The following is a 25,781-nucleotide window of genomic DNA, read 5'->3' as shown; positions in this document are numbered from 1 at the left end:
TAGAAGCGGCAACGCGAGAAGTGTTGCGCAGGCGCGTTTGGCAGACTCGCTAGGTGGGCGCTCTCGGAGGCGGCGAGCTAGGCCTTTGGGGAACCAGAGAAGTCGTATTCCTTTAAACCGTGAGTTTCCGACGGTTTGCTCCATGGCGCGGGATTGTGAGGGATTAGAAACGAATTCTGGATCGTGACTTCGGTCTTTTAGCAGTGCAGTTACCCCCCACACACCCCACCCCCACTTCGGATCCCCCTGACCTGCGGCGGGAAAGTCGTGCGCCTGCGCACTAAGCATCCCGTTCGGTCTGGAGTCTGAGGGAAGAAGGTCCTTCCCCGCGGAGCTCGCAATCCGCGCTCGCCGAGGGATCCCATTCATTCTCTTCCTCCGCCCGGCGCTCGTGAGCCGTGTCGTATCAGTTCTCCACCAACTTGCGTGGGGCCTTGGACAAGCCTCCTGGCGCTCCCTTTCAGCAATCAAACGATCTCCTCCTCCGACCCTCTTCCTCAGGTCGAACCGCTCTCCCCACTAAGGTCTCTCCCCCCGCATTCGCTGCCTCTGCAGTTCCCACCGCCTCCCTTGCCCCTGACGGCGGCTGCCGGGGAGACTCCTCTGTTAGGCACATTTCCCTTCGGCCCCCTGCCGGTGTTTCTGGGAGGTGAAAGTGGAGCCCATGGAATCCTTAGAAATGGCTCACGGCTTTCCTTCCTTTGGGGATTTGGACATACGGTGCGTTTTTAATTGTTTGCCCCTTTGGGGACAGTAGCATTTTTTAGTGCTTAGTTCACTGAGTGATTTAAACTTCTCATCTTCTCCAGTATGCCGAGTTTCACAGCTGCTTTGCTCCCCCTGTGGACATGACCCCTTAGCTGGCGTTTTGCGCCGCAGTCGCTTTGCGATGGAGGCTTCTTTAGGGATTCAGATGCAGGAGCCAACGGCTTTTTCTCGTGGCCGGTTTCTGGCGGATGGCTCATTAAAACATGAGCAGAATTTTAAACTACCAGGTATGTGTTCATTGCCAAAGATGTACAGGCAACAATTCTGGAATTTCGATTATTTAAAAACAAACAACAAAAAACACGTCCTGAATCTTAAAGTGAGTTGTATGTTTATATAGGAGCATTTTATGAATCAGTGAAGCTTCATAAGATCTAGATTTAGGATTGGATTGCATTTTAGAAGGAGGATTGTAGTCCAACCATGTCATTTTACAGATGAAGTTGCTACAGTCTAATATTAGTCGTTGTCTAAGAACACAAAGTTTGTTGATACCCAAACTAGAATTTCTCTTCTAGACCTGTGTTCTTATTTCTAATCACCATATTGCATTAAGCTTGAATTTAGAAATCGGCATTGGAGGGACTTTAACTTACATATTCAAAGGCAGAATTAGTTGACAAAAGTAAATGAAATGTTTGTAGCAGTAATGAAGGACTGTATCTCAGTGTACATCATGAAGTGTTGCTTCACCCTTACCCAGACCTTGAAATGAGAAGGAGAGGGTCAAACAATGCCTAATCTTGTACACTGTAACATGCACCTTCATTCCTGCAGTGTGCCTGGGACATAGCAGGCATTTAATAAATATTGGTTAAATAGGAGTTCCAATTGACTGTTTTCTTTTCTCTTTTCTTTTCTTAAAATGTAGCTAAATGTTATTTTCTCTTTGTCTTAAATATATTTAGTGCTTTTTCAAAAATATTAATTTTGACCTTTCGTCCATGATATATACTTATACACTACAAAATAGACTTTAACTCGACCCTAGAAAAATATGACATCCCATACTTTTGCTTTCTGACTAAGGGTAAACTCATCTTTATGTTAAAATGAGTACCATTCCTGATGTCCCTATTTGATGAAAGCCACTATTATTCCAGTTAAAGTTTCTATGCTTAAAACTTTAGAGTTATCTTTGACTTGTGCTTTGTATTTGCTCCCCTCATCCAGTCACCCAATTTTATCTTACTTCTTTTTAGTATGTATAGTGTTGCCTCTTCCCATTCCCACTTTCACCACATTAATTCATTCCCTTACACTTTGCTCCTGAATTACAACGAAGTTTCTTACTTAAACTGCCTGCTTTCACTTCTTTTTTCATCCTCCAGTTCATTTTGTACACTGCCACTAGAATAATCTTAAAATGCCACTTTCATCCAGTTTCATGGGTGCTTTCCTTCTTGCCTTCCATATTTCTTGCAATTACCTGTTTTTCATGGTTCACCTTTCCCTATGTCATCAGACACATAATACAATAACAGTCATTATATTATTATTATTATTGTATTGTTTAGCACTCTGTGTATTCTGTCTCTTCAGTTATACTATAAGGTCCTTGAAGGCAGTATCTTGTATAGCTCCTGATGTACATTGTGCATTAGGCAGAGTATATGAATGAATGAATCTGACTTGGATCTAGCACACGTTCAGGTAAAAACTACTATTCTAATACTCTTCTGAAAACCTGCTAGGAAATGAAGAGTGGTGTGAATTTTATTCCAAATTTCCAAAGTTTGGTGGCTTTTATATGTAACAGAACATTGAGCATTATAAACAGTTACCTTTGATAATTTATAAAACATGCTGAAATTTTATTCATATGGTTCTTTTTTATTTGACCCTTAATAAAAGCTAAGATTATATCAAAAACATAACTTGAATAAGGAGTAAAGCTGATGAAGTCCAGGCACATAACTGTCTCATGATCTAATATGATTTACTCTCCTTTGATGTAATAACTTTTGAATGGTGGGATTTTTATATATCTTTGTATTCCCAGGGCCTAACAGTCTTCAGCACATAGTAGGTGCCTGAAAATATTAGGTTGAATGATTAGATATCATTCATCCAAAGGATATAAAGTAAAATTTTTAGTACAATGCCTGCATAGTATGACCCTTTGTTTGGGGAATATTTGTCAGCTTTTTATAACTATTTTTCTGATAAAAATTATACATGCTTATTGAAGAAAATACAGAAAGTCAAAGTAAGAAAATATCCCACTGTACAGATATTGCTACTGTTGACATTTTGTTGTATTTCTTTGGTCTTCCTGTGCATACAGAGATACATTTTTTAAAAAACTGAATTAGGATCACAGCCAACTTATTTCTGATCTCCATTTTTAACTTAGCAATATATATCTTGAACATTTCTTAATGTAACTAAATACTCTGCGCTTGGACTGCCTAATGTTCCACTGCATGGTATCGTATAATTTATTTAATTGCCTTTTCTTATTGAACCTTTAGATTGTTTTCCATTTTTTCCTATTAAGAAAAATGCTGGTGAACAAAGTACCTGGCAAAGTATTAGCTCAAATGTTTATTCCTTCATTCTTTCAGCAGGCTTTTTTTTTTTTAAGTATCTACCATATGCCAAGTTTAGTAAGTGATAAAGATCTTTTCAGTGAAAGAATGAAGTGTAAACTGTATATATACTGAATTTCTCCTCCATACTGTTGAACTGTACTGGAAGGCTTGCTTTCATTGTGTTATATGGATGCTCTTAGCCTACGATTCTAAAGTGGGTTATAGGTAACGTCCTGGTTTGCCTGAGACAGATCCAGTTTATTCCTGTTGTCACAGTGTAATTATTAGTGCCCCCTTTCACTCTGAAGACTCTCCCAGTTTGGGCTAAATTATATGATCTCCCTAGTTATAGGAAGCATTATTTTAGGCAATACATGAAGCCCCAGAATAAGCATGACATATATTCCTGGAGGTCAGTTTTACTCCATGGTAAGTAATTGAGTTATAGGAAGCATTATTTTAGGCAATACATGAAGCCCCAGAATAAGCATGACATATATTCCTGGAGGTCAGTTTTACTCCATGGTAAGTAATTGAAAACATTTCATTTGTATGATGAATGTTTCTTAAATGTCTATGTCTGTTATGTGCAGGCACCTTTCTAGGTGCTAGGTGCTAGGAATAAATCCGTTTGTAAAACAGACAAAAATCAGTGCCCTCAATCTAGTGGATAGAGATAGAAAATGAATAAATAGTATGTTCAAAAGTGATTAGTGCTGTGAAGAAAATGTAGAGGGGAAGGGGAGATAGGAGGTATTGGGAGAGGAGATTGTGATTTTAGTAAGTGTAATTGGTTGGAGAAGGCTTCAGTGTGGTAACATTTGAACTAGGACTTGAAGGTAGTGAAGGAGTGAGCTGTGCGTGTATCTGGGGAAGAGCATTCCAGACAGAGGAATCAACAAGTACGAAGGCCCTAAGCTGGGAGTGTGCCTAGCATTTAGAAATAGCTAGGAGGTCATGTGAGTGGAAGTGGGAGAGTGATGGGAGTGAAGTCGAAGAGAGGGGTGAGGAAAGGAGGTAGTTCTTTGGCTTTTATGTGGAACAAGATGAGGGTGAAAGCAGGGAATATAGTTAAGGATGCTGTTGCTGTAGCCAACTTGGATATATTATGTAGCAGAAAAAAAATTCGCTTAAAATTTCAAAACAGAAGCGTAGACCTTCATAATATTTAATGAAGACCTAAATAATATTTTAGTTTGTGGACTTTTTTCAGGGTCTTTCCCCAGTCCTCAAAGTATATATTCATTGGTCTCTGCCTTTAGTAGTATTTTCTAGCTTTTGATACGAGTACTCTCTTTCACTGTCTACTCTCATCTCCCAATTCATAATCTGGGGATTTTTCATTCACTTTGGTTGTCAGGAAATTTTTCTGTTGTTCAGAAACATCAAAGTTGTTCTGCAGTGACAGGAAACCTTAATATAAACATAGTTTGAGTTTTGTAGAGATATGTAAGTGCATAGTAAGTGAGTGGTGGTGTGGAAGCACATTGAGCTTGCATAGTCATTCACATGGCCTTGCATTACAGTATTTTCTTACTACTTATATTTTCTTCCTGCTTATTTCTAACAGTTAACCAGCATCTCTACTACTAACTGCCAGCTCATGTTTATGCAAAGGGAAGTTCCAAAATGTGGAACTCGTAGGAAAAGCATAGAATATTATAGTTGGAAGGTAAAGTTCATCTAATCCAGTTCCTTTGTTTTAAGGGTTAAAAACCTGAACAGTAATGTGGTTTAATTACAGGAGTTGAATGAATCCAGACTCTTTAGATTCCAGGCTTTTTTCTGTATCAGCACTGTCCATTAGAACTTTATGCACTAACAGAAATGTTTGTATGTTGTCACATATGGCTAATGTGACTGAGGAAGTTGATTTTTAATTTTATTTAATTTTAATTTAAATAACCACATGAAACTATATCATCCTACTACAAAGCTTTTGGTGTAATTAATCATGTATATACAACAAAGCATGCACACAAACACTTCAATACATTTAGTAATAAAAAGACCACAAATGGTTCTTAAAACATTTTGTCATACCTAAACACCATTAATTGTAAGATACACCATTATTTTATGTACTGCTCAGAAATACTGCCAGTTATACTGTGACAGTGCTTTCCTTAACACCTAGAATTTTTTTTTATAGTTATTGGAAGAGTTCTTTTAGATGTAATTAGACAAATAATTGTATATCTCTGGGACATACATGAAATGGAAAATAAACATTTCAGATCTGTCCCTTCTGAATCACTTTTTATACTCAGACTTGTTAATATCCTATTTTTTTCCCCTCACAATATTGTTCTCATACATTAGTTTTTGTTTTTTTGGCTGCATTGGGTCTTCATTGCAGTGCGCAGGCTTCTCACGGTGGTGGCTTCTCTTGTTGCGGGGCACAGGCTGTAGACGCGTGGGCTTCAGTAGTTGCAGCATGCGGGCTCAGTAGTTGTGGATCACGGGCTCTAGAGCGAGGCTTAGTAGTTGTGGACCACGGGCTTAGCTGCTCCGCGGCATGTGGGATCTTCCCGGACCAGGGCTCGAACCCATGTCCCCTGCATTGGCAGGCAGATTCTTAACCACTGCACCACCAGGGAAGTCCCTGTTCTCAAACATTAGTGATGCAGAATTTCTTTGAAGAATTCATTTTTTAAAAAAGCCATTGTTAATGAGTTCTTAAGAACAACCCAGTTATGTGGAGCTGGCCTACATTTGATTTCTACTTCACCACCTCTACTATTCCTCCCTACAGCCATTTTGGCTCTTAAGGATTAAATGTGAATGCTCCTCTGTGATTTCTTGAATTTTCTTCAGGTCATTGACACCTGTTGTATAAGTTTTGATGCTGACCAGCAACAGTTGTAAGTTGCATCCCAATTTCAGAGTCGTTAAAATTGTGTCTTAGAATCAAAGAAATGTAATAACAAATTGAATATATCATTGTAGTGCCTTTTCATGATGCCTTTCCTATGACACTGGAATTTGAAGCTGGTTGGACTTGACACTCATTAGGAATGATTGTAATTGACTGTGGCAACTATTACTGCTAGAAAGCCAGCTTTTCCCCCAGGCCTTGGTTTTGTTTTTGAGAGAGAAGTAGTGTGGTAGCTGATGGTGAAGTGATTGCTTTTGTCTTTGGCTTCACTCTCTTGTAACTTGTAAACTTTTGCTTTTTTTTTTTTCCTACAGCTGTCTCTGAACAACCATGATGATAGTAAGAATTCATTCATTCAACAAACATGCCAGGCAGTTTTCTAAGAGCCGAGTGCATTGTGGTGAATTATACAGACAGGGAGCCTGTACTGGTGGAGCTTATATTCTAGTGGGAGGAGGCAGAGAGCAAACAAGTAAATAAACAGGATAATTTTATAGTGAATAAGAACTCCAAAGACAATAAACAGGGTAATGTGGATAATGGGAGGAGCGCTAATTTAACTAGCGATGTCAGAGGAAACTGTGACAATTGAGCCAGCCATACGAAGGGAAGAGGATTTCAAGCAGAGGGAATAGTAAGAGCAAAAGCCCTAAAGAAATAATGTTAATAATAGTAACCACAGCAATAAGAATCACCAGTATAATTTAATATTTACAATGTGTCGGGCATTGTGTTAGAAGCTGCTCTTGTGTTGTGTATATTATTTCATTTAATCCTCACAGTATTTCAGCGGCATGGGTACTGTTATGCCCCCTTTTCTATAGATGGGGAAATTAAGGCTCACAGAGGATAAGCCATATGCTCTAGAAAGGTCATACCTGCTGGGTAATAGTGGAGCCAGCGTTTTGATTTAGGCCTGTCATCTCCAAAACTGGTTCACAGGATTACTGTTACATTGCCTGTTATATTGAAATCCATGAAGCTTCTCCAGTTCATCTGCAAGGTAGATGGGAAGGTGAGGGTAATTTAAGTAAGTTCTTCCCATTACCTTAGATGGAGTGATGTAGTGGAAAGGCTACTGGATTAGGTCTTCTTGGCCTCTTATTTAATCTCCACCTCTTAGTATTCTTAGTATTCTTCACCTCAGATTTATCCTCCACTTGTCATCTTCCTGCTTAAAAACTTTAAATGACCTTCCTTTGCATCCTCTGCCTTTCCTTCCTCAGCCACATTGAATTTTATTATCTCTCCTACTCTCCCCTCCCTCCACAATAACCCATGCCTTTTTCCTTTTCCATGTCTTTGCATACATAGTAGTTCCTTCCTAAAATGCCTTCTTGCACTTTCTCTACTTGGTGAATGCTTCAAAACACAGGTTAACAGTCACCTGAAGCCACCTGGCACCTTCAGGAGTGTTCATTCCCCTCCCCACTTCCACCTAGTAATATGTGCATTCCTCTAATATTACAGTTAAAATCTTGTATTAAAAGTGAGCTTTTAACATCTGTCTCTTCTACTAGGCTAAGCTCCTAGAGAACAGGGGCTTCCACCACCTTTGTTCATTTGTATTTTTAATATGCCAATTGCTGGGCACTTTTAAAAACACAGTGTTTGTTAAATGAGTGAGTCTATAAACTTACCAGCAGTACCTCTGTGAAATTGGATAAGTGATTTAATTTCCCTGAATATGGATTCCTTCTCTGAAAGATCAGGATAATTATTTCTGTTCTCCCAATATCACAGTGCTGTTATGTAGATCTGAAAAGATAATATGTGTGAAGGTGCTTTGAAAATGCCTTAAAACTGTTGCATGATGCAGAATGTTATTATAACTTTAAAAGTAGCTGATGCTTGGCCTAGATATTGTAATAAAATTTGAGGACTCTTAAGTATGTAGTTCTTTTTTGTATCCAGTAGTTTACCACATTTTGTATTATTGCCTCTCTGAATTTTAACCATGTAGGTTTTTGTAAAGAGCTTATATTTATTTAAAAGTAATGATTTTTCTGCTGTCAAGATATAGGATACTATTGGTAATTGGGACAATTTTTAAAGAATATATTTTTTAACATTCTTGAGACCTTTAGTAGACCTTCTTTCTAGAGTATACTGTGAATATTCAATATGTAAAACTTTTCCAAGCCTGTAAGATTTTGTATCTTTGGGGGAAAGAAACAGTTTTCAAGAAGATTGCATTGTGTCCTTGTCATGCCATCTAGTGATCGCAGCACAAATTGTTTAGTTATTTTTTAAATTTAGCCTCTTCATTGTGTTGTACTCTATGCAGTGACAATGTATCTATATGTTAGTATGTAATTTCAGAGTAGCAGCAATTGGGTGTGAGTGATTCAGTTACTTTGCAGTTTTGTCTGTTCAGGAGGTGTGTGAGTTAGAGCAACTTGATGGGGTTTTAGTCTTATCATGAGTTTAAGGTTTATTATAGATACTTTTATTTGTAATGTAATTACTTATGTTTTAGAAATTATTTTATTGCGATTTTTCAACCTAAGTAATTAATTGTACCTAAATTCTTTTTTCCCTGATAGGTGTTAAGAAAGATATTCAGAAGCTTTATGAAGCTGTACCACAGCTTGGTAATGTGTTTAAGATTAAGGACAAAATTGGAGAAGGTAATCTGGGGATATACTTCATTATCTTTATAAGCTTTTTTTCCTCCTGTTTTCCTTTATATAATCTTGATTTTCATTTTTATAATTTTATACCATGAAAAGTATTGCTGGGGGCTTCCCTGGTGGTGCAGTGGTTGAGAATCTGCCTGCCAATGCAAGGGACACGGGTTTGAGCCCTGGTCTGGGAAGATCCCACATGCCGCGGAGCAACTAGGCACGTGAGCCACAACTACTGAGCCTGCGCATCTGGAGCCTGTGCTCCGCAACAGGAGAGGCCGCGACAGTGAGAGGCCCGCGCACTGTGATGAAGAGTGGCCCCCGCTCGCCACAACTAGAGAAAGCCCTCACACAGAAACGAAGACCCAACACAGCCAAAAATTAATTAATTAATTAATTAAAAATAAAAAGGCAGATGCTTGCTTTAAAAAAAGTATTGCTATATTAATAATATATTATTAAAGATAATTATTAAAAATAAAAAGTTTAAGATTTAAGTGGAGGGATTTGATCATGGAAAGCTGAATCTTTTTTCTCTTTCTCCATTGCGTTTAGGTAGAATTGTATGTTGAACAATGGCAATTTTTCATGGCAAAATGATGAAAATAAAGTGGTACAATATTTATAGGATAGTCAGTATTTACGTAAATACCATTGAGAGACTAGCAATCATATTGATTGAATGAAGGGTGAATTTGGCAGACAAATGTGAAGGGATTGAGAAGATAACAGATAATAGAACTTTTTAGTGACTATACTGAGAAATAGTAAATAAAAACTTAACAGTAAAAAAAAACAACAACAAAACTTCCGTTTATTCATTGCTTGCTTTTCACAAAGGAAAGTATGAGATGAGAAAAGGCTGAGTCAGCGAGGGCAGAGAGATTAGAAGATGAGATGATTTGGGATGTAAGAAGCAAATCTTTATATTTTTTTTTACCTTGTTTTGAACACTGACTTAGTGTTCAAAAACTTTGTTCTGGAAAACTGATGTCCTCATAACAAATAGCGAACTATTCCTGGAGAGGGGGAGGAGTGGAGTGTGTTCTAAGGCTAATAAGTTTGAAAACTATAGCATGTATAGCTCCCTTTTCGTTATTTATGATGTACTTCAGTACATTAAAGTTCTAGAAATAATCTATCAATCTGCTTTAACTCAGTATTTCTCAGATTTAACTGACCACCAAATCTTATATTTTTTTCTCTTCAGTTTCATGGTGAATTTAAAAGTTTAAAAAAACTTTTTAAAATAAAAAATGTAGTTTTTTTTGCCCCCTAAGACTGTTACCATTTTTACTTCTAACAGAACTGAATCCAAGTCTTAAGAAAGTAATTTACAATGATAAATTGTAGAAAGATACTTGGTAGATTGGGTCATACCATGGAAATATTTTATGCTAACTCAGTTAAACAGATTTACTATATAGCTTTGCTGAATTAATATACCCCCTAAAGATGTGAGGACAGTTAAGAATGTATTAAAAATTGAAAATAAGTTGTATTTACAAATGTGTTTGCTTTTTGTATTCAGTGTCATTAAAATATTGATGACAGATTGTGATAATTTTATGGATTCCAAACAGTTTTTAAGAATTATTTTAGCATTGTCTCATAAACATTTTTAAAAACCAAATATTGAAAAATCTAATAAATTGTTTTACAGGCACTTTCAGCTCTGTGTATTTGGCCACAACACAGTTAAAAGTGGGACCTGAAGAGAAAATTGCTCTGAAACACCTAATTCCAACAAGTCATCCTGTAAGAATTGCAGCTGAGCTTCAGTGCCTAACAGTGGCTGGGTAGGCAATTTAAAGATATTTTTAATTGAACTGCTGTATATAATTTTTAAGATTTTTAAGTAGATATCTAATAGGGATGGTGAGATTGTGGATTAAACATATTCTTCAGTCAGGTGTTTGCAGTTTGCTAGCACTTTTCCACTAATCTTGGAATGGCTAGTTAAGTTTATATTAATTTTTAAAGTGGATTTCTCCTGAGGCTCAGCTTGACTTCCTGTTCTCTTACCACTTCTTTTTCTAATCTTCCTGCCAAATCATAAACCTTGGCTTCCATGGTGTAGATATTTTTAAAAATGTGGGGAACTCATATTTCACATCTCCCCAGATATTGACAGCCTCATCTCATATTTTATTTTGAACAACAGAATCCTCTGGCATGTCTTTCTGTTTGGTTTCTCTCTGCTAGGTCATTCCTGTCAACATAGAGACATGATGTAGTATCTCTTATCCTCCCTGTACCGCCGTCCCCCTTCCAGCTACTCCATTATTTCTTTGCTTCCCTTCATGGCCAGACTTCTCAAAAATTACCTGCACAGACTGTTTTCACTTCCACACCCGCCTTTTGCCACACACACACAGTGAGGCTGCTCTCCTCTATGCTAAGTGGAAACTACTTCAGGGGCAACCATGACTTTGTTTTGCCGGTTCCTTTTTCTGTTCACATGAACTCCTGGCAGTGTTTAACATAATTGATTTGAACCATTGTCTTTTGACTTCTGTACTACCATATACTCCTTGATTTCTTCCTGCTTTATTTGGCCTTTCATTTTCAGTATCCTTTGCCAGCTCTTCCTCTTCCACCTGACCCCTAAGTGTTGGAGTTCCTCAGTGCTTGATCCTGGACTTTCTTTCTCTAGACTTCTTTAGATGGTGTCATGTATTCCACGTGGCTTTAAATATATAGTAATGATTCCCGTAAGTGTATATCTAACCTCAGACCTCTTAACTGCAGATTTGTGTGTATCCACCTGACGATTTGATATTTCCATTTGGGTACCTAATAAACATCTCAAACCTAATATGCGAAAAACGAAATTTTAATTCACCTTCATCTGCCCCAAAAATTACCTGTGGCAACAATCTGCCTTCATCTATCCATCTCAGCAAATGGTACCACAGTCTACCTAGTTACTCAAGGCAGAAACCTAGTAATCACACTCAATTTCTCCATTTCTCTCCTAGTCCACTCCATCACCATGTCCTGGCAATTCTGCCTCCAAAATATATCTAAAATCTCATCCATATCTTTGTCTTCTCAACTGCTGTCTCAGTCCAAGTCTAGATTACTATAGTAGCCTGCTTCTTCTCTTCCCCTCCTAATCCCATAGTCACAAAACAGCCAGAGTGATCCTTAAAATATAAAAATATGTATGTATGTAATATAAATTGGATACTATTACTTCCACTACTTAACAATTCTTCAGTGGTTTCCCAATGTTCTTTGAAAAAAAAATCCAACTTTATCCCATGCCAGTCTTTCCACCTCCTTCACTGTGCTCTATTTTCTTTAGCTTCTCAAATTTGTGTCAAGAGCTTTCTCACTTCAGGGCCACTACCCATACTTCTTCCCTATCCAGGAAGACCCCTCCCAGTCCTTGCATGCTAACTCCTCATCTTTCTGCTCTGAGCAAGAATGGTACCACTTCAAAGAGGTCTTCTCTGAATTAGATTCTATTTTTTATTGTCACAGCACCTTTTGATATCTTTCAAAACCCTTACCATAATTTGTCATTATTTGTTACCTGGTTTATTATCCATATTGCCCACTATTTAGGAAAGTCCATGAGGGCAGAAATCATGTTAATTTTAATTCACCTTCTCATCCTTAATGTCTAACATAGTGTCTGTCAAGTAACAGTGCCCACTAAATATCTATTGAATGAATAAACACGCCTATTAATTTGTTTTACCCCTCAGAAGACAAGAGGATAAGATGGCTTCTGTAAGGCATGATTACATAATACCTTCTAGTCCCCTGAATAAGATTATTCCTTTTTCCACACTTTAAATAACTCCCTCTACCACTTTTTCTTTCCTTGTTGTTCAAAAATGTGCATGCTAAAAAAAGTCTACCTGATCTTGCTTCCTTTCTAGCTCCCACACTGGTTTTTATTCTTTGACAGATATTTCAGGAAAATTGTCTTTATGTTCTGTTTCCATTGTATACTATTTTCCCTCCTTAAATCCTGTTTGGCCTCTTCCTTTCCACTTAAACTGCTTTCTGAAAATTAGTTAATTTCTTTTTGCCAGTTAATTCCTCTTTGCCAGACTGAAAGCCTTCCCTCAGTCCTTATTCTAATTGACCTCCTTGTTGATCACCCCTTCCTTGAAAACTCCTCACTTGCGGATGTCCCTATCTGGGCTTTCTGCTCCTTCCTTATTTTGCCCTCCAACGTGAGACTTTTCCAAGGCTCAGTTTTCTCTTCTCTAATAGTTTCACAGCTTTAGGTATCATTTATCTATAATATTGTCACTGACTTACACTTGACTTCTCACTTAAGATATAGTCTTGTATCTAGATATCTCTATCAGAATGATGAGGTTTTGGTTTTTGATGCTTCTTTTCCTGTTTTCTCTACATATTTTGTTGGTATTCATGTTGTTTTAGTTACTCAGTCTCAAAACTCTGAAAATCCAGTTTACCCTATTTTCCTCACCTTTCTCTGAGGTAGTATAGTATAGTGGTTAAGAGTCTAGGTCTGGAGCACACTGCCTGGATTCAGATTCTGGCTCCATGACCTACTAGTTGAGTTACCTTGGGGAAGTTCCTTAACCTGTCTGTCCCTCAGTTTCCTTATATGTTAAAAAAAAAAGGGGGGGTAGGAAATAATGGCACCATCCTTATAGGGTTGTTGTGAAAATTAAGTGAATTTGTTGATAGGTGTGAAGAGCTTGGCATGTAGTGAATGTTCAATAAATATTAGCTATTATTAATTTTTACTTGATTTATTTATTACTGTTACCATCTTATCTGCTACTAAGTCTTGTTATTTCATTTTTATTATTCATCTTTTCCTTCCCGTTCTGTCACCTCCTCAATTAAAATTATCTCATTTTGAATTATAACCTCATAACTGGTACTGTTTGTTTAAAAAAAAACCCTTCATCTTGCATAAGTCAGTTAAATGAGTAATCTCTCCTGTATGGTGATGGTTTTAAGTTAGTTTTCTGGCATTATTTATGCATTGCTAAAACTGCATTTTTTAAAAAACTGCATAAAGTTTCAGTTCATTTGACCTTTCTTCTCAAGTTCATTGTGCATTTTTCCACTAGGGGGCAAGACAATGTCATGGGAGTTAAATACTGCTTTAGGAAAAATGATCATGTGGTTATTGCTATGCCATATCTGGAACATGAGTCCTTTTTGGTAGGTTTTAATATTTCTTGAATTTTTATTAGCTAAATATTTCATTAAAACAATCTTATAACCTTATTCATAACTTTATTTTAGGACATTTTGAATTCTCTTTCTTTTCAAGAAGTACGGGAATATATGTTTAATCTGTTCAAAGCTTTGAAACGCATTCATCAGTTTGGTATTGTTCACCGTGATGTTAAGCCCAGCAATTTTTTATATAATAGGCGCTTGAGAAAGTAAGTATGGAAAGTTACCAGCAAATACTTAATACTTGACTGAATCTGTGCTGTGGGTCCACCTCTTAGATGCAGAGCATCCTGTAACAGCCACACACATCTTTTTCTGTTTCAGATTTTCACTGTGGTTGAGGAAGGGAAATACACTCAAGGAGAAAAAAAAATTGTATTAGTAAAACAGTGTACGTCATGAGGTGTACCATGGCTCAGTGGAAAGAGCTAAAAGACTTAGAAAGGGTCTAGTTTTTTGTTTGTTTAACCTTATACATTTATCTCTGGGCTTCATTTTTCTTTTCTAGTAAATGAGGGGATTGGACCACATGATAGCCAATTTCATGTCTCAACACTAAAGTTTTGTCTTTTGACTATTTTTTATGCTGATTATATACATAGAGGCATTGTAAGCTGAAAACTTAAAAACTGCTGTTTATATAATGGCTCATATTGAGTATAATAAGGATAATAGAACCATAACTTCTTTTCTTGGGCTTTTGTATTCCTGACTTTTAATTTTTTCTTTAATCAGATTTTTAAACCATGATTTTAATTTATTTTTCTTTTAAACTTGTTTAATTAAAAATTATCTGCTATGGTGCCATCTCTGCCACCATCAGAGGACAAAGGATTGTGTTTACATCCTGCATTCCTTGTTGTCTTGTCTGCACAAGCCATGGGAAGAAGGGGAGAAAAGATGTTTTCTTGTGTGGGATACATCTTTCCTTAATTTTCAGTAGTTAGCTATTAAATCCTTACCTTGTCTGTAAAACTTACTTTTCTTTTTTCAAGAATGTTATAAATCCTTAATTTATCCCCCAAAGAATACAGTTTCTGGGTGAATATGGTTTGAGCATATTATGATATTAACTAAGCTTTGTTACAGAGAAGTAAAAGTGCTTATTTTTGTTTCATAGGTATGCCTTGGTAGACTTTGGTTTGGCCCAAGGAACCCACGATACAAAAATAGAGCTTCTCAAATTTGTCCAGTCTGAAGCTCAGCAGGAAAGCTGTTCACAAAATAAATCCTATGTAATCACCGGAAACAAAATTTCATTGAGCGGCCCAGCAGCACCTAAGGAGCTGGATCAGCAGCCTACCACAAAAACTGCTGTTAAAAGGCCCTACACAAGTGCACAGATTCAGATTAAACAAGGAAAAGATGGAAAGGTTCTACCTCTTTTATTTCTTAAGTACTAATACGGTTTTAGAAATGTACTCCATTCAACATGGGGACTTATAATTCTAGGATAACGCAACAAAAGAACAATGTTGTTTACACGTGTTATATATTAAATTGATTAGATTTCACTAAGATTTACAATGGATTGTTTTATGATTTCAAAACTGAAAATTTTGCTTGGTAGATTTATAATGTCTTTATCATTATAATTGCATTATATAACAAAAACGGAAAGTAATTTTCCCTGCATGTTATAAAGTTCATATTAATTACCCTTTTTAAAAGAAAGCATTAGTTATAGGGGAAAAATTCTGAAGTGTCTATCTCCATTTTAGCTGCACAGCAAAATGTAACATCCATGCAGGTGGTTTTAGAATTTTTTAGTTATATATATTTGTGGACTATGATAACATTGTATGGGGGTTAAGAGTTCTGTCTAGACTGTTTTCTCCTTTCACAGAAGTGTTTTGATGCCTGAGAATGACTTGGATGCAGCTGTTTTTGTTTTATGTCACTTAACTCTTTCAAAACTATGGCAGAGTACAGCTGGCAGAAAGTGTTACAGATATAATCCTTATTTTCCTTGTTTTTGTTGGTATTGTAGGAGGGATCTGTAGGCCTTTCTGTCCAGCGCTCTGTTTTTGGAGAAAGAAATTTCAATATACACAGCTCCATTTCACATGAGAGCCCTGCAGTGAAAGTAAGTAATGTAGCTTAATAGTGCAATCATCAGTCAGTCGTACACTGGAGAGAATTTGGGGAATGGCTAGCTTTTATTATTAGTAAGTTTTTAAGAGTTTTGCTTTAGCAGAAGGTATTACTGCTTTGAGCATCTAGTCAATGCTTTCATTTTCTCCAGTTCTGAACTTTTCTTTTGGAATTTTTTGTCATTTTTGATTAGCTGACTATTGTTGCTCTTTCTCTAAAGGAACATTTAGAACGTTAAGGCCTTTTCTCTCATTGGCTGGAACGTGAGCTCCCAACAACTAACACATTTCTGACACACAGTTGATAGCGTAAAGATGTTTGTAAAATTTACAAAATTATCACCAATGTTAAGTGGTTTTTAATTGACTTATAATATCCTGTAGGAGCTAGATAGCATGAGGAACAAATTAGAACTGATTTTAGCCAATGTAATTGTGCAGTTTACAGTTCTGAAATGGAGTTAGACACTAGAATGTAATTGTTTTGTAACATTTCCGGAAAAGTTCTAATAAAGTGTAATTCAAATATTCACCAAACTAGGAATGGTTAGTAAATTTTTAATATGTTTATTCAACATAGTAACGTAAAAAGACCTTAAATATTTTGATAGACAAGTGTTTATTTACAATCCAACAGCACATTCAGCAGTTTTGAAAGTTATGCTTCCCCTATTGCTTTTTGCTCTACTAGCATCTCAAAGGCATCATGTTAAATGCCATGAAAATAGAGAATATGACTTTTCTTTTACAGCTTATGAAGCAGTCAAAGACTGTGGATTTACTATCTAGAAAATTAGCAACAAAAAAGAAGGCTATTTCTACAAAAGTTACGAATAGTAGTGTGATGAGGAAAACTGCCAGTTCTTGCCCAGCTAGCCTGACCTGTGACTGTTATGCAACAGATAAAGTTTGCAGTATTTGCCTTTCAAGGTAATGTGTTTTGATGGTGCTATAAAATCACCAGCATGCTGCCAGACAAGATGAGAAATTGCATTGATTTTGGTGGACAGTTGATTTGAGTGAGTGAAAGGGAACAATGCAGTTCTGTGAACTGCATAGGCACTAATGCAGATTGGTACCTTGAAGAGCAAATGACAAATATTGTCATATTTGTTCCCTTCACATGCAAATGCTCTTTGGAAAACACATTTACTTTTACATGCAAATGATTTTGGTAGGGGTAGGGATAGCTCTTATGAAACTTCAGAATTGTATGTTTTACTTGCTGATTTAATCTTGTTTTCTTTCTTTTTTCTTGCCTGTGTAGAATAACCTGAACCAAATACTAGAACTCTTCTCTCACTCCCACCTCCAACTCTTCGCCACATAAATTTTTTCTTCCCTTCAAGACTTTTATAAGCTTTCATGAGCCTTTCCTGATTAACTCAAGTATATAAGTGAACAAGTATCTCAGAAATTAATCACTCCAAACAGAAATAAATTTTTATACCTCAGAGTTCCCATTGTATTCTATTTTTCTGTTATGTTCTTACCATATACTACCTCTTTCTATGCCTGGAAGTTACCTTAAAACCCTTCTGGAATAAGGCCTGGGAACTGGTGTCAGGGGAGAGACCTATAGAAACAAAATCCAGGATTTTCATCACACTGGATTATCATTTGCTTTGTAATAGCTTTTATTTATATAGATATCAAGGTAGAATTTACTGTGAACTAAATTGATAAATGTTATTTTTTGGTCTTAAATAATTAAACTTTACATAACTAGAAAAATCTTATTTCATCATCATAAGGCGGCAACAGGTTGCACCTAGGGCAGGTACACCAGGATTCAGAGCACCAGAGGTCTTAACAAAGTGCCCCAACCAAACTACAGGTATGTTGCACTAGAAATACAGAACCCAGTTAAATTGGTTGCCGTGGGTGTATTTTATTTTATGATTTTTGTCTACTTATGATTAAATTTGAGCTCTGCTGCTTTTAACTAAGTTATGTAAGTGGTTCTAGCAGTGTGGCATTCCCATTTTTGAGACAGTGCTATTTATGAAAGCTCCTAATCCTAGTGTTTCCTTTTTTTTTTTTTTTAACCCGATAGATTGCATTTTGCTTATCTGTTTACAAGGTGATTTCACCAGGAATAATTTTAACATCACCTTTGTGGGGGAAAAAATTGTGTTTAGTAGTATTTGCTAACTTAGCAACATTTTATGTTTGTCTAATACCTGAAAATTCTTCTGTGATACACATATGATTGTGTGTTTGATTAAAATTTTTTATTATTGTGAAAACAATATAATAGCATTAAAGAGATTTTTGAAAAAGAAAAGTCTATAGCCTGAAAGAGTTGTCATGGAACATCTTATTGAATAGATGAACCCTGCTGTTCACTTGGATTATGGACCTTACAGAAATGTATTCATTTGTTCTGTGTTTATTCTGTGCTTGCTAATGATATAAAAAATGAATGAAACTCTGCTTACACTCTGGTCAGGACATACTCGCAAATATAAAATAACCTGTTAAGTATGGTTATAAAACGTTATACAGAGTATTTTAGGGGTATCTAACCTTATCTGAAGGGATTATGGAAGGAAGTTCATGGAAGATAGAACGTCTGAAAAGAGAATGTAAATTGGAGTGAGGGGTTTGCATGAGCAGAGGAACTCAAGAAATAGCATGGTCATACAGGAATCAATAAGAGTTTAGTGTTGCTGGAATGTATGATGAAAGTCAAGGAGTGGTGAGAAATAAACCTGGAAAAAGGTAGACGGTCTCTGATCACAGTTGTTATATGGCTTGGACTGTACCCTGTAGGTTTTGGAAAGTTATTCAAGGGAAAGGGATGGTAATAATTGTATTCTAGATGGGTCATTCTGGCAGGTATGCAGAGAGGACCAGGTCCAGGTGAGAGATGATGAAAACCTGAACGAGGGCAGTAATAATACAAATGAACAGAAAAGTGAAGAATTGGGGACTTCCCTGGTGGTCCAGTGGTTAAGACTTCACCTTCCAGTGCAGGGTGTGCAGGTTCAATCCCTGGTCGGGGAGCTAGGATCCCGCATGCCTCATGGCCAAAAAAACAGAACATAGAACAGAAGCAATAGTGTAGCAAATTCAATAAAAACTTTAAAAATGGTCCACATCAAAAAAATCTTTGAAAAGAAGAGCAAAGAATTGGAAAGGCAGAGCTTCATGGATAATTGGATGCGGGCTTTGGGTATGAAGTGGTGGGGAAAAGGCATCCAAGATGTTTATCAGACTCCTAGATTGGGAGATTTGAATGGGTACCAGTAACCAAGGGGAGAATAAAGAGGTAACTGGTGTACAGGGAAAGATAAAGATGATTGGGGGCATAATTGGTTTGAGATATATGTGGAACATCCAGATAGAGATGTCCAACAGAATAAAAGTAAGTGAAGCACAGGGAAGTCTGGACTGGAAATACAGTTGACTGTCATGATTACTATATAAAAGGTAGCTGAAGCTGTGAAGTGTATGGGCCAATAAGGGAGAGTATATAGGGTAGAAGTTGGAACTCTGGGTAACCTCAGCCCTTAAGGCTTAGAGGAAACATTGAAGGAGCAGGCAGAGGTACAAAGGGAACCAAGAAAGGCAGATGATGCAGTGGCCAAGGGAGTAGAGCCAATAACTTGATGATACTGGGAGTTCAGCCATTAGGAGAGAAGATGTCCCTAAACATTTTTATTTTGGCCACACGGCATGTGGGATCTTAGGCACGTGGGATCTTAGTTCCCCTACCAGGGATCAATCCCATGTCCCCTGCAGTAGATGTGCAGAGTCTTAACCACTGGACAGCCAGGGAAGTCCCCCTAAACATTTTTTTAAAAAATGAGTTTATTCTCATGAGGCTGAGCTGGTCTTAATCATAACTGCCAGAATTCTAGAGATTGATAGTTTCTACAGCAAAAGTTAGGGTTAACATCTTGCTGAAGATGAGCTTCTAACGTTTAATGCTTTTCACTAAAGTGAAACACTTTCATTACTATGGTGTGTAACTCTTGGGGTACATCCAGATTTTTTCCTACGTAGCTACTTTGGATTTATTTTGATGTTATAAATTTACTTAGTGATGAGATATCCTTTTAAACTTAGCAACTTTCATGTTGCTCAAGAAAGAAAATATTGTATTTTGCATTAAGGATGTTAAACCAGGGATTCTTAACCCTGAAATCATTAAAAGCACCTGAGGAACTTTAAAAAAAAACTGATGCCTGAGCCCTACTCCAGACCAATTAAATCAGAACCTCTGAGGGGATTGGCCGGGGCATCAAAATTTTTTTAAGGCTCTTAAGAGGATTTGAATATACAGTAAAGGTTGAGAACTACTGATGTAGGAGTAAAATTAAAGTTTGTTTTCTGTTACAGCAATTGACATGTGGTCTGCAGGTGTCATATTCCTTTCTTTGCTTAGTGGACGATATCCATTTTATAAAGCAAGTGATGATTTAACCGCTTTGGCTCAAATTATGACAATTCGTGGATCCAAGGAAACTATCCAGGCTGCTAAAACTTTTGGTAAGCAGTTTTATATTATAGAACAAAACAAATACCTTTGATTTATCTCCTACAAATCACTTAATAAATTATTATGAAATTCTCTTTACAAATAAACATATAATGTTCTCTGGTGTTAGATACAAAGTTTCTCAATTGCTTGAAAATTAATTGCATTGTGTAAGAAAATAATTTATCACTTCTCTTCTCTACATGTAATCAGTTTATCTTATCAAGCGCAGAGTACTACACTTTTCCAATATTTAAAGTTCAACTTTATAATCTTAAACAAAAGAATAAGGAATAAAATCTTAACTCCCTGTAGTTATGGTTTGACTTTATTGCATAAATATTTTTCATAATATGTTTTAATTCGTTTATTGTATATTTATTAAGCATCAGGTGCTCTTGGGCCTGCCTTAAATACTCTTAGTCTGTATTAACAAGTAAATAGTTAATTATAATACAGTGTAGTAAGGACTGCAGTAGGGGACATAATAGGATGTATGTTGTTGTCAGGTTCCTTAGGGTTAGAGTAGTAGAGAAGCGAAATGAACAGAATACCTTTACTGATGGAGTAATATTATAAGCATTTATTGGATGTGGGAAGTCATCTTAGCTACACAAGTTCCTGTACTTCAAGTCTGGGATATGCAGTGTACCTCATAGGGCACCTGAGAATTATCTCAGCCTTGCTCTTGCCAACAACTTGAACTCAGATGGCCACCTTGTATTTATTCTCCATGCACAATTATAGTTAATACTTTCCAAAGTGGGTGGGTGTAATTGAGTCAGCATGCTGCCCCAAAATACGGAACACTCCTTTGGGACAAAATTTCAGTCAGCCCACCTCAAAAGTAGCTGGGCTGCCTGTTGCCCAGCCCCAGAATCTGTGGGTCTTAATCAGGGGTGCATATCAGAATTGAGGAACTTCAAGAAATACATATGCCTGTCTCACCCCACCTATTCCTGGAAAATATGATTCAGAAAAGTATGATACCTAGAAAGCGTTGAGACTTGTTAGTTTGAAAAAACAAGTGATTTTGACCAAGAACTATTTCTGAGTAAGAACTACTGCAAAAATGATTGTCCCTCACTTGGGCACCGGTACCGTGGTGTGATCCACCAGGAAGGCTTAGTGGCGGTTGTGGTTCTGCAGCACAGTCTACGACTTGCACCTTTCTTGAAACTATAATAAGAAAATTTTATCTGAGGGTGATAGGGTGAGATATTACATATACACATGGGAAATGGAACCATGAAGCAAAGCCTTGGAAATTGTATTCTTACATGAGAATGTTTATTTTCAACTGATGGGGAAAACTATCATCTGCTATTGAATAACTTCATAAGAAGTTTATGAACATGAAATTTATCAAACCCTAAACATTTTGTTGAAGAACTCAAGTCTCCCCCATTTGTAATAGTAAATGATGACCAAAAATGCAAGTGCAACATCTAACAAAAAAACATCGTAGGGCAAGCATCATGATAGCATAGCAGGCAAGGGCTTTTAGAGATTTATCATTGTAATGCTTGCTCTCATATTTTAAAAAATGCTATAGAGCACTTGTCTTAGTTTCATTAGTATGACTTCTTTAGTTACAGCTGACCCTTGAAAAACATGGGTTTGAACTGCTTGGATCCACTTATTTGCAGCTATTTTTCAGTAAGTACTACAGTACTGCACGATCCACAGTTGGTTGAATTCACAGATCAGAACTGCAGATACGGAGGACAAACTATAAATTTATATGTAGATTTTTGACTGCGTGGGGTCAGCCCTCCTGACTCCCTCGATGTTCAAGGGTCAGCTGTATTGCAGTCAAATCTTACTATAACTTTGGGCTGAATACAAAAGGATTCAGAACTTCAACAGCGATGACCTTGTCCCCCTTTATGACCCAAAGAGACTTACCAGAACAGCAGGAGCACTTCTCTACTTCTCTTGTGTTGTGTGTAACCTTCCCCTCTGTCCTCAACCCCTAGACCTGGCCCCATTGTAGACTGTCATTAAGTACTCGTCGAATTAAATAAATTCAGAAGAAAAACCTTGAGCTATTCTCCTCTGGCTATAATTTTTTAGAGAGAAGAGGAATAATGAAATAGATTTAAAAGTAAAACAGGATTAACATGCTATACCCCCACAAACTTAATTTTGGGTAGTTTATTTCCTTTGTCCCCTCACTGCTTCCCCCCACCACCTTTTTTCCCACCACCTTAGTCCACCTATCCAGCAGAGATGAGTGTATGTAAAAGTAACTTTTTATCATCCAGAGATAGATTGTTTTGTTAACAATCCACATGCCCCAGAAAGGAATCTAAGTGCTGTGCAAACTCATTGTTTAGAGCCATTTCTATTTAATAAGGAAATACGGCAAAAGTAACAGACTATTGCCTATTTGTGTGCCTAGCTTATTTTTGCCCGTGTCTAATAATTTTGTTGGGGAATTGTTTCAGACATTTATATTTTTTAAAACGAAGATCTCATTGGTTTATTAACTGATTTAAAAACACTCATTGAGACCGTATGTGTACTAGGTTAGATAGACTATTATTGAGTCTCTTCTCATAGAGCTTAAATTCTAATGGGGGAGAAAAAATAAACAAATACATACTGTCAGACAGACGGGTGGTATTGCGAAAAATAAAAGGGTAAAGGGAGTGAAGAAGGCTTAGCTATTTTGAATAGGTTGGTTAAGGACTGCATCTGTAATAAGGATGTGATATTTGAACAAAGACGTGAGAAGCAGAATAATACCTTTTTGTCTAGTCCAACAGGCATTAATTGAGAACCTAGTATGTACCTAGTATGGATGTCTAGGTTTTGGGGGTTCAAAGATAAATAAGATAGTCCCTATCTTCAGAGAGCTCATAGTCTAGCAGGTGAGACAGACATATATTTTATCAGTTACAATACAGAATAGCAAAAGTAATAATAGAAACCTTCACAGGATATAACAGAAGCTTAGGATGATCAACTCTGTGAGTGTCAGGCATCTTAGAGGTAATGCTTGAACTGAGTGGTGCCCTAAGTGGGAGTATTCTGGGCACGGAGTTGGGGGGGAGGTGCAGGGCATCCTAATCAAAGACAGGAACCATGTAGTTAGAGGCATGTAGAAGCTTGGAAGGGGGAGAGGGAATGGGAGCTGCTGCTGATTAACGATTACAGAAGAATATAATGAAGCTGGAGACTTTGACAGAGTCAAGTGAGTCCTTTACTTATTAAGTCACTGCTTTCTACTTACTACCTTTCACTTTATGATTTGACCTTCAGCTATGTAAGGTAAAACACAACTTAAATATAGCACGTGATGTTCTATCTCATATTCAGTGTAAATATATCCAAAAAGCATGCAGTTGGACTTGCATGTTTCTCGTGGGAGAGACTTCTCATATATTCAAATAATATAAAATATGTATATTTTTTCTCTTTTAGGCAAATCAATATTGTGTAGCAAAGAAGTTCCAGCACAAGACTTGAGAAAACTCTGTGAGAAGCTCAGAGGTGTAAATTCTAACACTCCTAAATTAACAAGTGATATACAAGAGCTCACTTCTCAAGACCCAGCTTTTTCAGAGAAGATGGACCATAAAGGTGCTCACCTCATACAAACACCTAAAGCACAACACTCAGGGAATTCATTGTGTAAAGGGGACAGTAATGGCTGTGGGGGTAATCTTGATGAGTCTCCTACCAATCTAGAAGGCTGGGATGAGGTACCTGATGCAGCTTACGACCTGCTTGATAAACTCCTAGATCTAAATCCGGCTTCAAGAATAACAGCAGAAGAAGCTTTGTTGCATCCATTTTTCAAAGATATGAGCTTATGATTATTGTTCTTTAAAGTTTGCTGTTGTGTATTGTGAGGTGAGGTGAAAAAGAGTTATTTGTAATAGCCATAAATTCTTGATTGGAGACCCGGGCAGGATGAATAATTTGTTTAAAAATCTCCTGGCAGATTCTAAAATATGGATTAAGATTACTTAAAATGACTAGGATAGTTCTTAGACTAACAAAATGATCTTTGAGTTTGATCTACCCGAGTAGGATCAGATCTTTCATTTCCCTAATTACTTGTCACTGCCATATGCAGAAATAAGAGCAGTTTTAGCCTAGTACATAGGGGTTCAAGGTACGAGTCTTAAAATTAAAGGTTGTGACAGGGATTAAATGAGTCAAAAGACTTAGTTTACTGGTTTCTTCAAACTCTCTGTACTTTTGGAAAACTCCACCTGGTGCTGGTACTCTAACCATTCTGTAGGTAAAGAAGATAATTTCCTTTTCTAGAGGCATATATTATACCTTTTATGAACACTAAAACAATGAGAAAATATTGGGGGGGTATTACTTGAAATTTAATTTAATTTATTCATTTTTTTAAAGTATTTTGTGAAAGCATTTTTTGTGTGAATTGCCATGTTTTCTTAATGGTTTCTCTTGATTTTTCTGCCTTCTCTAGCCCCACCTAACACATTCTCCTTGGAAATTTTATGATACTTTCCACAAAGTTTCTGGGTGCTTTGTTAAATATTGCCTGTGTTCACAGTTGAGAAATTAAAATAATGTGTTCACTGGTTGATAAAGGGAAGCTGCAGGACTAAGGTAGATATTGATAGTCCAAAATGCTTTTCTTTTTCTCTGAACATGTATGGTTTTTTCATACCATCTTAGATATGATTAGGTAGCTGCTAAAAGGAAAAGTGAACACAGAATTGAGAATATTATTGGAGATTTTTCCTCTGCCTAGAGCCATTCTATATCCTGTTTTGACCAAGTTGGTCCTGCTCAGAGAAGGATGCTTACTAGTGTCTTGGGGTAGGTTGGGAAGAGTTCTAATGAAGTAGGCAATGTAGAAAAGGAACTAAGATAGAGGTTTATATATTACAACATTTCAAAATGATATATATATCAATGACAGCATATCAAATTTACTATGGGAAATAAGTCTGCGAGTGTGGGCCTGCTGAGAAGTTTCCCACTTAGTAGTCATAGAGGTATAATACAGCTAAGGAAGATACAACATTCTTTTTGTTGTTTTGAGCACTGAAGTTAGTATGTCTTATCTATACTCCGTTTGGCAAGTATTATATATATATATATATTTACCATTACCATTGATCTGCTATCTTCTCATGCTGTAATCTTTTTTTAAAAAAACTTGAATGTTCTTGAATTTGTATGTTTAATAAAGTCATCCTTTTATATTTTTTATGTCAA

General features: G+C 36.8%; 1 protein-coding gene across 3 annotated transcripts; it reads left to right on the top strand.

The window, feature by feature from the left end:
* CDC7 (cell division cycle 7) lies at positions 1-25,781 on the top strand. Of its 3 annotated transcripts, XM_060139589.1 has the most exons (12): positions 1-119; positions 810-995; positions 8,727-8,810; positions 10,471-10,606; positions 13,880-13,973; positions 14,058-14,200; positions 15,112-15,364; positions 15,982-16,077; positions 16,836-17,014; positions 17,839-17,921; positions 20,432-20,581; positions 24,000-25,781. In XM_060139589.1, exons 2-12 carry the CDS (start codon positions 890-892, stop codon positions 24,392-24,394), a joined length of 1,719 nt encoding a protein of 572 aa, XP_059995572.1. In that variant the 5' UTR covers positions 1-119; positions 810-889; the 3' UTR covers positions 24,395-25,781. The 3 variants fall into 3 exon arrangements, with proteins under 3 accessions (XP_059995572.1, XP_059995573.1, XP_059995574.1); XM_060139590.1 differs by lacking the exon at positions 15,982-16,077; XM_060139591.1 differs by lacking the exons at positions 1-119; positions 810-995; positions 8,727-8,810 and having other exon boundaries at positions 10,534-10,606; positions 13,857-13,973.

This window comes from Lagenorhynchus albirostris, chromosome 2 (assembly GCF_949774975.1).
Source record: "Lagenorhynchus albirostris chromosome 2, mLagAlb1.1, whole genome shotgun sequence".
NCBI classification, from domain to species: domain Eukaryota; kingdom Metazoa; phylum Chordata; class Mammalia; order Artiodactyla; family Delphinidae; genus Lagenorhynchus; species Lagenorhynchus albirostris.
Note: the sequence above shows the minus strand (reverse complement) of the source record. Positions and strands in the feature narration are given on the sequence as shown.

Bases quoted from the DNA above. Each gene is read 5' to 3' on its own strand.
- CDC7 (XM_060139589.1), top strand. From the start codon at position 890: ATGGAGGCTTCTTTAGGGATTCAGATGCAGGAGCCAACGGCTTTTTCT. The intron at 8,811-10,470 runs GTAATCTGGGGA...ATTGTTTTACAG, and splicing joins TAAGGACAAAATTGGAGAAG to GCACTTTCAGCTCTGTGTAT. The intron at 17,015-17,838 runs GTAATGTGTTTT...CATCATCATAAG, and splicing joins TGCAGTATTTGCCTTTCAAG to GCGGCAACAGGTTGCACCTA.